Genomic DNA, 16,252 nt, shown 5'->3' with positions numbered 1-16,252 from the left:
TTGGCGAATAGCGCGAGAGGGAGGCGGGGGGGGGGGGGTGTACAAGGCAGCAGTCTGAATTTTCTGGCTTCAAAACCCATCCAGTTGGAATTTCAGCCACTACACCCCCCCTCCCTTCCCCCTCACTTCATTCCATCTGAGCAATTGAACAATTTTCTGCAAAATGTTTAATTGACAACTTATCAAATCTGGCCAATTCAACATTTTCCTGCAAAATGTTGGAGTCGTATATGATTCATGCGTATAGTAAAGTACGGTAAATATATATGGAAAGCAACATGGTGGAAGCAGCCAGAACGATAGTATACCGTACAAATTATTCTGACATGCAGAGGTCATTCACGTTTAGCCTCCCCGCCAAAAGGTCGCAACAAGGAGAAGAAATAAAGACATTTAGCCTTCAGGTATGAAATTTTACTGATACTATAATAGATATAAAAGAAAATTGCTCAGTTGGAATGAAGTGAACCGTTGAACATTTTGCAGAAAAATGTTTATCTGTGCTATATCTAGAATATCAAATCTATATATGCGTGTGTGCAAGTATACATAATTTGTGATTGGTGTACGCACTTATTTCGAAAGAGCGCCACGCGTCTGTGGCGTGTATAACTTTGGGTAACGTTAGTAACATATACATAAAGACGCACACAAATAGAGCAAAAGAATTATTGTCTTTGAATATTAGCATGGAGTTACTATATTTGTTTCTGTTTTCCTTAGTATTTCTTAATGGATTTAGATCGGCTAACACAATTGGACGATGTCCGCCATATTGGACCTATTTCAATGAATCCTGTTACAGGTAGTAATATCGAAGTAGTTTAAGTTTAACACAAAAAACAAGAACTATATAGACCTAGGAATTGAGAGAAGGCTTTTAATATATATTCAATCCATCATCGGCGAATGTATTAGAGTCTTATTTTAGTCATCTTCCAAGTTATGAAATGTATTGCAAAATTGGTGAAACTGTATTATATCTCTTCCGTCGACTTCAAAATGTTAGCTATGTATTATCAATGTAATTCAACGAGCCTGTCACACTAATGGCGTCGACAAGGATATGCGCTAAATAGTATCAGGCTGGTTATCATTCAAGACGAAAAAGAGAAGAGAGAAACCGTTTCACACCAACCGGGGGAACATATATGAATGAAAGCTAGTAAACATTAACCTGAATGGCCTAGTTTTTATTATGACTACATCTTCTATTTCTTGTTCAATTCTGATTAACAGATATTTTCCATCAGTTGTAAAATGGTGGCAAGCGGAGGCATTCTGTCAAGACTATAAGCCAACACAAACTCTCTTTTGGAACGATAACGTTCATCTCGCCTCAATTCACTCGATGGAAGAGCAACATTTTGTGCATCAAATGCTGCTAGATAACTTCGAAGAACCAAACGTGACGGTACATTAAGCATATCTATCCACTTGAAATTCACTGGAGTACTAAATCTGAACATGATTTTAATATGCTAATGATAGGCCATCGTTGGTAACTTAATTTCCTTTTCTGTATCACTTGTCTGCTAATAAAGTGATCCTTCATTTTTGAAAGTAAAGTGTTCACATTAATTTTCATTTCATGGTGTTCCACTTGCCAAAGAAGAACTGAAGTTCAAACATGCTTGTAAAAAATCATCGAATCCGATTGGCCCGTTGTCGTCAGCTGACCGGGCCTGGCCGGGCCGGGCCGGGCCGGGCGGGGTGGGACGGGGCGGGGCGGGCGAGGCGAGGTGGTGTGGGCGGGCGGGGTGGGGCGGGGTTATAACGCTGTCGTCGAATACTTGTGTTATTCGCGCATTATCTTGCGATAAACTTACGGTATAGACCGTTGATTAACTAAATATTAGTATAGTGGAAACTTTATATTTACGTCCTGCATAATAATTATCTAAATATTTATGATATCGAATTACTAAATATTGTCAACAGCTAAATGACTATTGACAACTATAGTGTCGATTTTTAAGCTGTGCTAATTTGGTGTGACTATATATATACACTTTGAATCTGCTGTAAAGGTACGTCGTCTAAAACAAACACACTATAACTGTTAATGCTAATTTAAAAGAGAAAACAACAATCACGAACATGTTCAATATTGTGATTGCATTTTGTGACTTGCAATGTCAAGTATATATACATAAAAGAGAAGAAATTTCAGTGTCGATATATCAAATTTCACATCAGTGGTCGGGATAACATTGCCTCCTCCATAAGGCGCGGATCCAAATGTTGTGAAATGCAAACATCGCTCCCCCTCCCCTTCCCCTACCCGGCCTCCGCCATTTAGTCTCACACTAAATTCATCAGTAGCTATTATCAGGACCCTGCTTTTCGACTAAGTATATATATATATATATATATATATATATATATATATATATATATATATATATATATATATATATATATATATATATATATATATATATATATATATATATATATATATATATATATACATATATATATACATATACATATATATATATCTAGTTTATTGTCTATATAGACACCTCCTGATCCTTTTCGATATCCTGAAAACGCCCCTGCCCGCTCCCCCACCCCCCCCCCCCATCCTCTTCTCCTGCTCTCCGTGTTTACATACTATCACACACGTATTTTATTGATTCTTCCTCTCTCCAGACTAGCCAAATCGGCGGCGTCCAGTTGGGCCCATCTGGGGTATGGTTCTGAAGTTAGCATTAAACCAAATTTAGAGTTCAATTGTAGGTTATCTTTCGAAATCAGAAGTGGTTAAAGCTGGTAATTCAACCACAACACCTCTCTCTTACGATCTACTGCCCCTCCTTCCCCTTTATCCAAAGACTATACGGATCATAACACCCGCAAGTTCGTCAGTTTATTAATTCTCATTCGTCCTTTTCAGCAGACTGACGTTCATCCCTTGGCCATACATCCAGGTGTGTGGATCGGTCTTAACGATATCGAGCAAGAGGGTGTATGGACTTACACAGACGACACAGATGTGGATTTCTTGTATTGGGGCAGAGGTGAACCAAACGATGATGGTAACCCTGAAGATGAAGATATTGTGCACTTGTGGGAGCTTCCCGATCAACCCGGAATATGGAACGACTACGTAAACAATGGGACATTTTTACTGTTCCCTTTTATCTGTAAATTACCGGTCTGCCACTGCCGTTTGTAAGTTATTATTTATGAAAACGACGAAATGATCATGAAATAATAAAGAAAGGCTTCTCAACGGCCGACAGCTGGAGTAGGTTATAACAGAGTAAAGGTTTTTACATTTTATCTATATAGATTATGTGTCTGTGTGTGTGTATGGTGTGTTTATGCCAGCCTGTATGTGTGTGTTTGTAAAATACTTTTTGAACAATGATACAGTTGATTTCGTCTACTCTTTCTTAGTCTGTTTGAAAAGTTCTTTTAATTTACCCAAATAATAATGTGTGACATCTTTATAGCCTGACTATCATTGTTACTAGTTGAGAATTGATTTCAAGATTAAAAAGCCTCGATCACGGGTACTTTCAAGGAAAACTAGTAAAGAAAGAAAGAAAGAAAAAGTGACAACTGCATCACCACTATACTACGTGCACTTATAATATTTAGATTGAACTTGAACTTGAACTTGAAAGTATGATGAAGAATGTTGGTGAGGAAATTTTGGAAAATTCCGACACAGTTAATTTATTGGTGTAGAAATATTGCAACCTCTTATAATGGCTTTTACAAAACTTGGTTGAAGGAACAGAAAAATAGGAGATATTTCCGATATCAGGTATATCGAAACCGAACACTTCACTCATAGGCGTAGGTCCCGTAGGAGGCGGGGGCTGCAGCCCCCCCCCCCCAATTGTTTTCCCATTTTTTTCGGGCACCTACTGAAAGAAAAATAAATAGCAATGAAAAGCTTAAAATTATCTCCTTGGTAATTTAATTAAAGTTGTAAGCTTGGCCGACATTTCTACTGTAAAAGAGAGTTTTGACATAAATGGATCTGTATGCTTTTTCTCCATCTACATAATACATTTGGTTGTTTACATTAGCATCCGGCGGTATACTGTGCAACTTTGACGGACCGTGCGGTACACGATGCCATACAATGTAATGACCGATCTTGCCTATATGATATTGGCATCGACATGTTGAATGCGCGCTTGGCGCGCGAAAAATTTTGGCTTTTTTTTCGGGCAAGTCATTACAGCCCCCAAATCCAATCTGGCTCCTACGCCTTTGACTACAAACATTGACAGTTTTTGAGGCTGTTTATCGTGGAACATGCATTTCAATGCTCATTGATATGATGTTATATCTGCTCTTTGCTTTACAAATTCGAACAGGCGTGTAGCGAGTAATTAATTGCCAAGGGAGGGCGAAGCCTGTAGGCAAACTATCTAAGCGAAGCGCCACCATGAGTTGGCGCGAAGCGTACAAGAAAAATTTTGGCCGAAAATGCTTCCCAGATCGCTGGATATGGCACTTCCCAGGCCTTGTAAGTTGCATCTAAGCATTGTCTATTTTGAAATTACTAGCGATGTCATAAAGAAAATTTGCTTGGGGGGGGGGCGGTCGCCCTCTTCCCGAAATGCGTTATGTTCCCCGACGACTCGGTCGAGTTCAAGTACATTAGTGAGAGAGGAAAAACGGAAACGTCAAAAATGGAGTTTTCGGGGTAAGGGGTAGGGTGAGGCGCACACCCCCTCCGTAATCCTTGATCTGTCACTGGCTACCCTGTGTATATAATAGGGATCTTTCTCTTCCCGAGGTCTGGGCTTCTACTCCCTCCTTTTCTCCTTTTTCTCTCTTTTTTCTTTTTCTTTTCCCTTCCTTCCTCTCCTCCTTTTCTTTTTTCCCCTCCTTTTCCCTTTTTTCTCTCCTCTTTTCCTTACCCGGGGGGCGCGCGCCCCCAACGCCCCCCCTGGATACGCACCTGATATATATATATATATATATATATATATATATATATAATTGATAGGCTAAAATTATGCGCTATATATATATATATATATATATATATATATATATATATATATTATAGCGCATAATTTTAGCCTATCAATTATCGAGCATCATTAAATACATGCCATGAACTCACTTTTTTATTTATATCTCTATAAAGTTACTATTATTAATAAAGAATCTTTCAATTTTACATGAAATAGCAACCATTAGCGGTCTTCATCGCAACAATTCATGAACCTTTTTCGTGATCGAATATTGGAACCTATTTACTGGAGGTTATTTATCGGGAAAGTTAGTCTTAATTGTGAAAGACTCCATACTTCCCGGCATGTTCTGTTTGCAGGGGTGTAAGCAGGGACATAACCAGGATTTTAAGGGGGATGGGTGTGGCCCTGTGGTCGTTGAAGCCGGCTCCAATTAATGGGGGTCTAGGGGTCCACCCGGTCAGAAAACAATTGAAATATTAAACGCGAAATAATATATATATATTCTGAAGCATATTTAGACTATAAATTATAGGTATATAATTAGGTCTAAACGAGAGGTTATCGTTATGTTAATACCTGTCTTTATGTCTTGTGTGGGGTGGAAACGGGGCGGGGTACAACCCCACAACCTTGGATCCGCCCCTATTAATAATATGTATGTTACTTTTGAGCCTAATTCTCGCAACATGTAGAGTCACACGAAAGTGAGAATGTTTGTAAAATGATCTTCTGCGGTAAGAATATATGCATCTTCTAAACTGTATTATTATTATTCTTTATGCTCTGTTTTGTCTTCATTATGTGCCTGACGCTGCTATATAATTTACGTTGTATTACAAAAATGTCCATGTGAGGAAACGTAATACATGCATGCACCAAACGAATTGAGTCTTTCCCCTTTAACATATACTTGTTTGCAAACTACTCTCAGAGAACTGCCGTGTATATATGTAACATAAACAAGCTTCCCAGCTAGTGTAATTACATTACTGAAACGGGCCATTGGTAAAACACAAACAGTAACGTTTTATTGATTTACCCTTGCCTCACTGTCCAATATATTCTTTTTTTTATTAAACCAGTGGAAAAAAAAACTAATTAAACTAAATGTTAATAATACTAGACAAGAGCAAAAGCATTAGCTAACCGGTTAAAACGGATCGTCGACAATACTGTTGGGGATTATCAGACTGGTTTTCATCAAAAATAAGTTTATTGGGGAAAACATTCGTTTTGTGCTGGACCTAATCGATCACACTACCACAAATAACATTCCGGGTCTTTTGTTCTTTATTGATTTTGAAAAAAGCTTTTTGGTTGTATCGATTGGGATTTTATTGACCACACTCTTATTTATTTCAACTTTGGGAACAGTTTTCGACGTTGGATCAAAACACTATTAATTCATTTATTTGTTTTATCGCCAATTGTGTACAAAGGGAAAGGAAGTCTCCTAAAAAGTCATAAAAGACTTAACAAGGTAGGAGACTCCCTGGGAGAAAAGAACAGAAAAATGAACAAATATTTATAATATAGAATATACGTAATGATTAAATATACAGTAATAATATCCTAGTGACGCTGAGATGGATACGTGAAAAGATTAAATATTACTAGTACGAGTTAATGTACTCCTTTTTCAAATGCCTGGTGAATGTGGGTGTTGAAGTAATGAACTTCAAATTTTTTGATAGATCATTCCAAATTTGTATTGCTCTGTTTCGAAGACCGAATTTCCCTATGTTACTATGGTAAAATTTGCAATGAGCGTTGTCGGCTTGTCTTGTGTGATGGTTATGTAAGACTCTGTTACTACAAATAAAGTCATTAAAAGTGACTGGCAGTAATCCATTCCATGCTTTGTAAGCAAAGGTAGCAACCTTGACTGTTATAATATCACCGAGTTTTAATAAATTTAGGGACTTGAATATTCCACTAGTATGATCAAGCGTGGGGCATTAGCAATGTGACGTATAGCCCTCTTTTGGAGAATATTTAGGCGGTCAATGTTAACATTGTATGTACCAGACCAAATAGTTGTACAATAGGATAGGTGTGGCAGAACTAGTGTTTGATAAAGCATTCTAAGGACATGCTGTGGGAGGAAATATTTCAGTTTAGATAATATACAGTGGCGTCACCAGACTTTTCAGTCTGGGGGGCACAGGGGGGCACCAGCATTTGATGGGGGGCACTTAGGTGGACACGGATCGCCGTCCTGGGGGAGGGGTCTAAGGGGAGGGCGTGCTCCCTCCAGTCGCGGCGGAATGGGATATTATTGGGAGGGGCTAATGTGTGGAGACTATCTAAGCGGAGCGCCACCATCGGTTGGCGCGGAGCGTACAAGAAATTTTTGGGTTTTTCACACCCCTAGATGGCCGGAAACGGCACTTCCCGAGTGTTTTATGCTGCGAATACCTAGCCCTAAAATATGGGTCTCAAGCCTGCAATTTCTCAGATTGCACGTAAAAGTCTGTTAAAACATTGCAATTTGTATATTCGATGGTGTTTTAAGAGAGTAGCTATTACTCGTAGTGTACTCGCAAAGACGTTTTTGAGGGTAGTAAGGGGATGTTGGAGAACTGGCTGAAATGAAGCAAGTCATTGGCCTAAGACGAAGTTGTGTTGCGCTTACCGGTACTCACACTCACTGCTTCCACTTTTCACGGGGCGCGAAGACGCGGTTGGGGTGACAATGTGGTCTATAGCCAGGGGACGGGCCGAGGGTCCCCCAGAATTTACTAAAATTATTACACCTATATAGTATACTTGTGCATCGGACAGATCGACAAGTATGCATTGAAAAATGGGCAGATGCACGTTTCGGAGCCTTGGTAAATATTGGGGGGCTTATCATGCATTTGCCCCTCAACTTTTTCACTGGGGGGTGAGCCCCCCGGTTCCGCCGCCACTGCCCCCATCCCCCTTTGGGAAATTTTCGCATACGGAGGATGGGCTAGATGCAAAATGCTGCCGCATTTGATGCTAAATTCGATCTGAAGATATCTCCAGAAATTGCTATTTTTGAGGTAATGATTTTAACAAGGCGCAGAATTTTGCAGAGGATATGAACCACATGCTGTCGATATTATGCCTAACCCTATCAATAGAACCTACATTTGTTGAATTAATGTGTGCATGACCCCCGACTCCTTTGTGTCCTTCTCATTTTCGCCCATTATCTGTTAAGATGTAACAGGTTCCAGCATCGTTATTGGCTCCTATCAGGGATCTCACCATGCAATCCAAAGTTTGATCACACATCGAGTATGGCTCAGTATGCAAGTGTGAACATTCGCCATTTGTTCATACAAGCATCTGACCTCAAATGACCTCTGCACCCCCTACACAACGGGGTTAATATATGGGTCCACAAATATAGGCAAGTATGGTGCCTGCGGACCTTCACATTCTCACATATCGTCAGCTCCTAACCTGTCAACATCAGACCAAGGCAACATATTGCAGTACTCTCCCTTCTCACAGTCATGTAGCTCGCGAAGCGGACGTGTATATCCGCTGGTATGGCGTGAGCACTGACACATTCAATGTAAATATCGACACCTGTTGTGATGGCGCGGGTTACACTTCGATACCCGACGTTCAAGGATAAACTTTTTCATTTTTCGCAGCTCATTTGAAGAAAATACGAATTACTGTGCTTCTTTGTCCTTATGAAAAACCAACTCAGATGATGGGAGTTGAATATAACAAACTATATATATATATTTTTTTACCAACCCAAATCTCAGATGGGGGGGCACTCGGGGGGCACTGGGTTTTCCAGGGGGGGCACGTGCCCCCTGGCCCCCCCTTGGCGACGCCACTGATAATATACCAGTATTTTTTGCTACAGTGTTACATACTGACGAAATATGGTTATTCCAAGAAAGTTTGCTATCAATATTAATACCAAGAAACTTAGTTTCAGTTACACATTTAATTATTTTGCCGTCCATCGTAATATCCTTATCCCAACGAAATGCTCTATACACTGGTAGTTCTTCCTGTGTTCTATACAATGGTCATTCGACAGGTTTCTTCCCTATTCAGAGAAGAGTAAGGCAAGGTTGTCCCCTTAACCCGTACCTCTTTATTCTTTGTGCAGATATTTTAGCTAGAAAAATTATTTGTGACAACACAGTCAAGGGTATAAACAAATTTGGCCTGGAGATTAAAGTACAACAGTATGCCGACGACACCACCTTCTTCTTAGACGGTACCCGCAACAGTACTGTTAAGGTGCTGAATACCTTAGAGAATTTTCGACTAGCATCAGGTCTCAAAATTAATTTCAGCAAATCCCAGTTTCTTCCCCTTGGTCCTTTCATTTCAAATAATCCAGTTCATATCAGTGAATTCAATATTTTGATTACTAACGCTCCTATTAGGTATCTCGGTATCAACTTTACTCACAATGGTAACGATCTCTTTCGCTTAAACTATGAGCAGAAGCTATCTGGCTAGGCTGAAACACCAGCTTAAGAGTTTGGAATGGGCGTGATCTCACACCTATTGGCAGAAACACAATAGTGAAGTCTTTTGCAATCAGCCAACTCGTCTTCCTTTTCCGGTTCTGCCTAGACCCCCAAAAGACTTTATTAATAAAATCCAAAGTATTATTTTTGACTTTATTTGGAACGGGAATCCTGACAAAGTTAAGAGACTTTCTATGTATAACCCAATTGAAAAGGGAGGTTTAAAAATAATACATGTTCACAGCTTTGTGGAAGCTCTTAAAACTTCATAGGTCAAGCGTTACTGTAATAATGCCAACACCGGGTATTGGAAGCTCTTTTTTTTTCATTCCCCTCTTTCGCCGTTTGATAAAGAGTTGCTCTTCAAATGTAATTTTCATGTCGAGGATATTTCGTGTATCAAAAATATCTTTATTAAGCAAATTTGCATGGCTTGGAGTAAAGTTACCTTTAAAGAAACCCTTGGATCACTTTGGTGACCAAATCCTTTAGAATAATCATTTTATTAGAATTGATAATACCATTGTTTATGACAAAAAACTTCACGTCGCCGGTTAACTGTTTGTTAAGGATAAATTTTTGCCAGAAGGGAAGCAATTGTCCTTCAATGCTTTTCTAACCAAATTTAAGATATTTAAGGTATCCTTTTACTTGTTTTTATGGGATCATTTCTGCAATTCCTAGAAGCTGGAAAGATTCCGTCAGTTTAGAAAACGGTGTCGAGGAACAGCAATATCACCTTGTCAATCTTATGTCTAGCTTTTCTAAATTGTCACAAGTAGTCTATCCTCGCCTTATAGACTGTATTTCACTCCAGCCAAATGCCTGCTCTAAATGGAGCGTTACCTTTGACTTCTCTCAGGATGATTGGTTAGTTATATTTAAGGTGCCTTCCCGTACGCTTTCTGAAGCAAAAATACAATATTACCAATTCAGATTCTTACACCGCATCTTAGAAACCAATCGGCTTTTAAAGTTAATGAAAATAGCGGCTTCTCCGCTCTGTATATTTTGCAATATGGATGAGGACACTATTGAACATTTATTCTGGTCCTGTCATGTGACGTCTAATTTCCATTTAGATTGCGAACAGAAAGTTTTTGGTAGACAGTTTATCTGCTCAAAAAAGATCTTTTCTTCGGTAAACTGGTAACAGGTTACAACCCATTGAATTATTTTATCCTTCACATCAAATATTACTTTATCTTCAATTGTAAACAAAACAATGTTAAGCCTGACTGCTACAATTTCTTCTATAAAATGAAATTCATTCTTAACGTTGAGAAGCACATTGCCTCGAAGCGAAACTCTACTAGCTCTGCTCGTAGAAAATACATGGCATTAAGGACTTGTTTTTCTCATTCAATCAATGAACATTGCGACTCTTGACTTAACTTCTGCTTATCATCTACCTTACTGATGTTTTTCGCTGTTTTATTCCTCACTGTGCTTTGTTTTACTTGTGTGTGTGTGTGGGGGGGGGGGGGGGTGTTTATGTTCGTACGTACGTGTTTGTATGCATGTGTGTCTCTGTATTTGTACGTTTTGTAGGTGTGTGTGTAGGTATTTGTATGTGTATGTATATGTACTTTTTTGCGCGTGTGTAAGCGTGAGTTTTGTATTCACTGAAGGTTTGTTTTTCTGGATATGTTTACATATATTTTCGGTATAAGAGGAGAAGAATAAATACTCAATTCAGAATCAATTTTCGAATTATGTAAATAATTCCTTTGTATCATTCAGATGACATACCAATGTTGTTATCAGAACTCTAAATATAATTGATGTAACATATACATGTTTAATAATCGTGAATAAATGAGATGGAAAGAAGAAAGAAAATAATAATAGTAATAATAATAATAACAGTAATAATAATAATCAAAATCATAATAATCATAATCATAATTAATTAAAAATTATCAATAATAATAATAACAAAAATCATAATAATAATTTTAAAAAATATCAATAATAATAAATAAACGGAAGATCTCCACCCCCCCGTACACGCCCCTCCCCACCCGCCACCTTCACTGTTCATATGCACTGGTGTACAGAAGGAAAAAGTTTAACAAGAACACATTGTCTATATTGTCATGGTATGTAAATATTCTGAAAGAGCGCCTACTTTCAGTGATTTTCTGCGATAGACTAAGTTATATTAAATTGTACCAAATTTTGGAGACAATTATTTCTTTGAATACTGTCATGGAGTTACCATCTTTGCTTTTGTTATCCTTGGTAGTTCTTAATGGATTTAGATCGGCTAACACAATTGGACGATGTCCGCCATATTGGACCTATTTTAATGAATCCTGTTACAGGTATTAATATATAGTTTCTTGTTAACATAGGCCTATAATTTATTAAGTTAAACAAAGGCTTAGCGTTTCAGAGAAGACTAGTGGATTTAAACCATTATCGGTGATTAAACCGTGGATTTATGTTTATCTAGTAGTATGCTATACATTATATTCCGTTTGTTTTGCCTCCATATTGTGAAATGTATTTCAAAACGTGTAGGTTAAAACAAGTTACATTATCGCTTCCGGCGATTCGAATATTGGACTAAATATATAGGCCTAAGGTAGGCATTTTCATTGATTGAGCCTGTCAAGGCTGAAGGCACCGACAAGGATATGGCAAGATATTCATAGACTGGTACCTATACAAGACGAAAAACACCGAAAAACAGAAGAGAGAATCCGTTTTACATGACTGGGTGAATTCTCTTGGGTTTCACATCAACCAGTGGTACTTATATGAAAAAAATCAACAAACATTGATCTGTATGGTTTAGTTTCTATTATTTAATATGACCGCATCTACTATATCCTGTTCTTTTCTGATCAACAGATATTTTCCATCAGTTGTAAAATGGTGGCAAGCGGAGGCATTCTGTCAAGACTTTAAGCCGACACAAACTCTCTTTTGGAACGATAACGTTCATCTCGCCTCAATTCACTCGATGGAAGAACAAAACTATATCTATCAAATGTTTACAGATAACTACGAAGAAGCAAACATGACGGCAAGTTTAGAATATCTGTTTATTTGAAATTTCATGCATTGGTCTAACCTGCAAGCCTAACACATTACAATAGGCCTAACCTGCAAGCCTAACACATTACAACTCAGAACATAACCATGCATTATGTTAGTGACGACATTTGAAATTTCATGTATTGGCCTAACCTGTATAGCCTAACACATTACAACTATATAAGGAAAAAACATGCAGTATGTTCCTTACGACATTTGAAATTTCATGTATTGGCAGGCTAACATGCCAGACTAACAAATTACAACTCAGAACAAAGCCATGCATTATGTTAGTGACGACATATGAAATTTCATGCAATGGCCTAACCTGCAAGCCTTACACATTACAACTCAGAACAAAAAACATGCTTTATGTTCCAGACGACATTTGAAATTTCTGTCTTCTTTTTTTGCCTTTCTTGCTGTTTTAGTTAAATTACTGAACAATTATTTTGGAGTATTATGAGTAACTGTGTATATATATACTACCTTACCGGTATACTAACAGACTCATTTTATTCGTGCCCGAATAAATTTGCAGCTCAGACGATTTATTATTTGAATGAGACTCGTTCAGACAGTGTTGTTTGGAGGCATCATGATTGTTATTGTTTGGGTCACCTTTGCAAGGTCACGTCACGGTACCAAAAATATGTTACGACGTAAATGCAAACCAATAGCAACAGTTCATGTCCGTATATGGTTCTGAAGTTAGTTCAATTGTAGGTTATCTTTCGAAATCACGAGTTGTTAAAGTTGGTAATTCCCCCAACACCTCTCTCTTACCATCTCCTGCCCCACCTCCCCCTTTATCCAAAGACTATACGGATCATAACACCCGCAAGTTCGTCAGTTTATTAATTCTCATTCGTCCTTTTCAGCAGACTGACGTTCATCCCTTGGCCATACATCCAGGTGTGTGGATCGGACTTAACGATATCGAGCAAGAAGGTGTATGGACTTACACAGATGGAACAGATGTGGATTTCAGCAACTGGGGTGTAGGCGAACCCAGTGGGGACCTCTACGCGGATGAAGATTGTGTAATGATGTGGGGACATCCCGATTATCATGGACAGTGGGTAGACTATGAGATTAACGGGACACTTTTCTTGTATCCGTTTATATGTAAATTACCCGCCTGCCACTGTCGTATGTAAATTAATGCATGGCATGAATAGATAGACACAATCCCGAACGTTATCTTAATATGTACATATATATGCTAATGTAATATAGCGATGTAGAAGTAAAAACGTAAAAACAAATACATTATGAATACAAGATGAAATGTAAATTGTAGTTTATGAGCTGTCAGAGTCAAATACAGAGGCAATGGAAGTGGATCTAGTCTGGGGGAGATAGCAAGGTTTGAGAACCATGCCGGGGGGGGGGGGGGTGATGTGACTTTCATTTGAGGGCTTATTTGTTAATTGTAATAACAAAAGGGAAAACTGTACTTCCTGCCAAAAAGGACGAGGTCACATACCCCCTACCCTTCCCCTAGGGTCCATCGCCGGGTCGTATATGATGCTTCAAACCAATAAATTACATTTCTAAAAATATATGATCCCCCTTCTCACAGGGGCTTTAAATAAAAAAATTAAAAACCCAGAATGTATTTCAGTGCTGAAATTTAACAAGCTACAAGAGAAGTTTCTGATACAAAACAAAATCAAAACTGTTTATCGCGGTTAAAAATCACACCGTTGACAAACTTCAGCTTAATATGTTCATCTATATATCTGTAATATGTAGGAGCTTGACCTTTGAATCGACCAAACCATCTTAATAATGCAATTGAATGGTTTCGATGACACATATGATGAATGGACAATGTTATGAATAAAACCGTATTATCATCATGACAATATGTGCTTCATGCATGCACTTAATCGATCCTTTTAGTGTTATACACGACAATATTTACAAACTTGTCATTTCTCGTGCTCATAAATATTATGCTTGAAACCCACCTGATTTCAAAACTCGTTATTACCATCAGGAAAAAAAGCAGTAGTATCAATTACTGTTGACCTTAATAACTAATGGATTCATTAAGTGATTGCTCAAAACTGAAAATCTTTGAATATTAAAGCTCTTTAGGAACTTGAGAATTGTGCTGGATACAATCGAAAGTGGAACAAAGTCGTCAATAAAAAACCTTAGGGTCGATAACGGCCTCAATTTATCTCGTTGCTTGTGTGTAATCTAATACTCTTACTTACACACAACGATTGTTGATGCTTTTGTTAAATATTATTATTATTATTATTTTTATGATGGTGTTTCTTTTCGTCCAAGAGAGTGTGTTTCTTTGTTAAGCCCACCGGGGTTTTTAATGCCCTTCCTTTCACAGCGTGTAATTCATTTGCAAATATTACTTTGTTTATCTCTTGTCAACAAATATAGAAATGATGAAATAAATGAAATTAAATGAAATGTATGAAATAAATGAAAAATAGAACGTAGCACTTCAAGACCTACATAGAAATATCTCATGGCAAGTTCTCTAGTTTTCTAAGTCACTGAGAGAACACACCTTTTAGCTTGACTATGATATTTTAGCCAGATGTAGTGTTGTCTGTTACGTATAGTGTTTTATCGCTGCAAGACAACAACTTCATCTGCTAACCAAACCATACTTCGTTCGTTCATCTTCAACAACATTTTATAAAAAAAAGTAAAGATTTACATCCACATTAGTTGTTATTGACAGTTTTGTAATAAATGTTAAACATGTTATTGAAAGCCCCATTATGCATCCAATTAATTCCGACGGTCTAAACAATCTCCTTTTCTGTACTATTGTGTAGTAAATCATGAATCACATTAATCAAGATGATCTACTTTTTCCTGGCTTCTTGCAGAGGTCGATCGAATGAAACCAAAACAAAGGTGTCCTGGCGTTCTTTGCTATTGTTCTGGTCGAGATATTAAACATTTAATTGGACGCATGCTTTTATCTCGACTACAGCAATAACAAAGATCGCATGCAGGGACACCTTTATATGAATAAGAATTTTCACAGAGCATATTGTATAACTAGTTACAATTATAGCCTTAATACATTCGCTTCCAAATGAGTGAAATAGTGAAATATTTATTTTATATTTATTCATGTCCACTGCACATGAACAACTGAGAAAAACATATTTTGACAAATGTACAACATAAATAATATGTTAAAAAAAACGTAAATAATTCGTGTATGCAAGATGAAGACTCAACTGTATAAATGCAGTGCAGGAGACCTGACATAAGCAAAAGCTTATAGAGATCAGGCTACCTTGAGAAAAATACCTAAATAAATAAATAATTGAGCACATCAATACTAAAGACTCAAAGTTAGATCATCCCAGTTTCCCTATATTTCACGACCGCATGATTGCCTCTGTATATTTGTATGTATGTATGTATGTATATGTATGTATGTATGTATTTTAGATCCTCCTGCAAGCAGGAACTCGCGAAGAAGCCATCATTTGCTTATCAAAGCCGCAAGCTGACCGAAGTCAGTCTCTTAGATTCATATTTAACGTCCATGAGTATGAATTGTCAATTGTCAACAACTCTGTAACTGGACGACATAACATTAATCTTGGGAGTGACCTAATGATTGTAAGGCACTGGCGTTAACCACTGAGCTAGCACTCCTTAGCACACAGAGTCGTCCTTCTTGCAATCCAGGGTGCTTAAAAAACTATATATTCTGTCGGTTTTGTTGTATTAGCGGTATACAGGTTTATTGTTCTTCAAAACGTATCTTCCGTG

General features: G+C 37.8%; 1 protein-coding gene across 2 annotated transcripts; it reads left to right on the top strand.

The window, feature by feature from the left end:
- The first annotated feature begins 655 nt into the window (after positions 1 to 655).
- Positions 656 to 4,925, top strand: LOC139978848 (C-type lectin domain family 19 member A-like). Of its 2 annotated transcripts, none has more exons than XM_071989378.1 (3): positions 656 to 805; positions 1,240 to 1,414; positions 2,906 to 4,925. In XM_071989378.1, exons 1-3 carry the CDS (start codon positions 690 to 692, stop codon positions 3,182 to 3,184), a joined length of 570 nt encoding a protein of 189 aa, XP_071845479.1. In that variant the 5' UTR covers positions 656 to 689; the 3' UTR covers positions 3,185 to 4,925. The 2 variants fall into 2 exon arrangements, with proteins under 2 accessions (XP_071845479.1, XP_071845478.1); XM_071989377.1 differs by having other exon boundaries at positions 2,903 to 4,925.
- The last annotated feature ends 11,327 nt before the right edge of the window (positions 4,926 to 16,252 follow it).

The sequence above is a fragment of the Apostichopus japonicus genome, chromosome 13 (genome assembly GCF_037975245.1).
Source record: "Apostichopus japonicus isolate 1M-3 chromosome 13, ASM3797524v1, whole genome shotgun sequence".
Classification (NCBI taxonomy): Eukaryota; Metazoa; Echinodermata; class Holothuroidea; order Aspidochirotida; family Stichopodidae; genus Apostichopus; species Apostichopus japonicus.
Note: the sequence above shows the minus strand (reverse complement) of the source record. Positions and strands in the feature narration are given on the sequence as shown.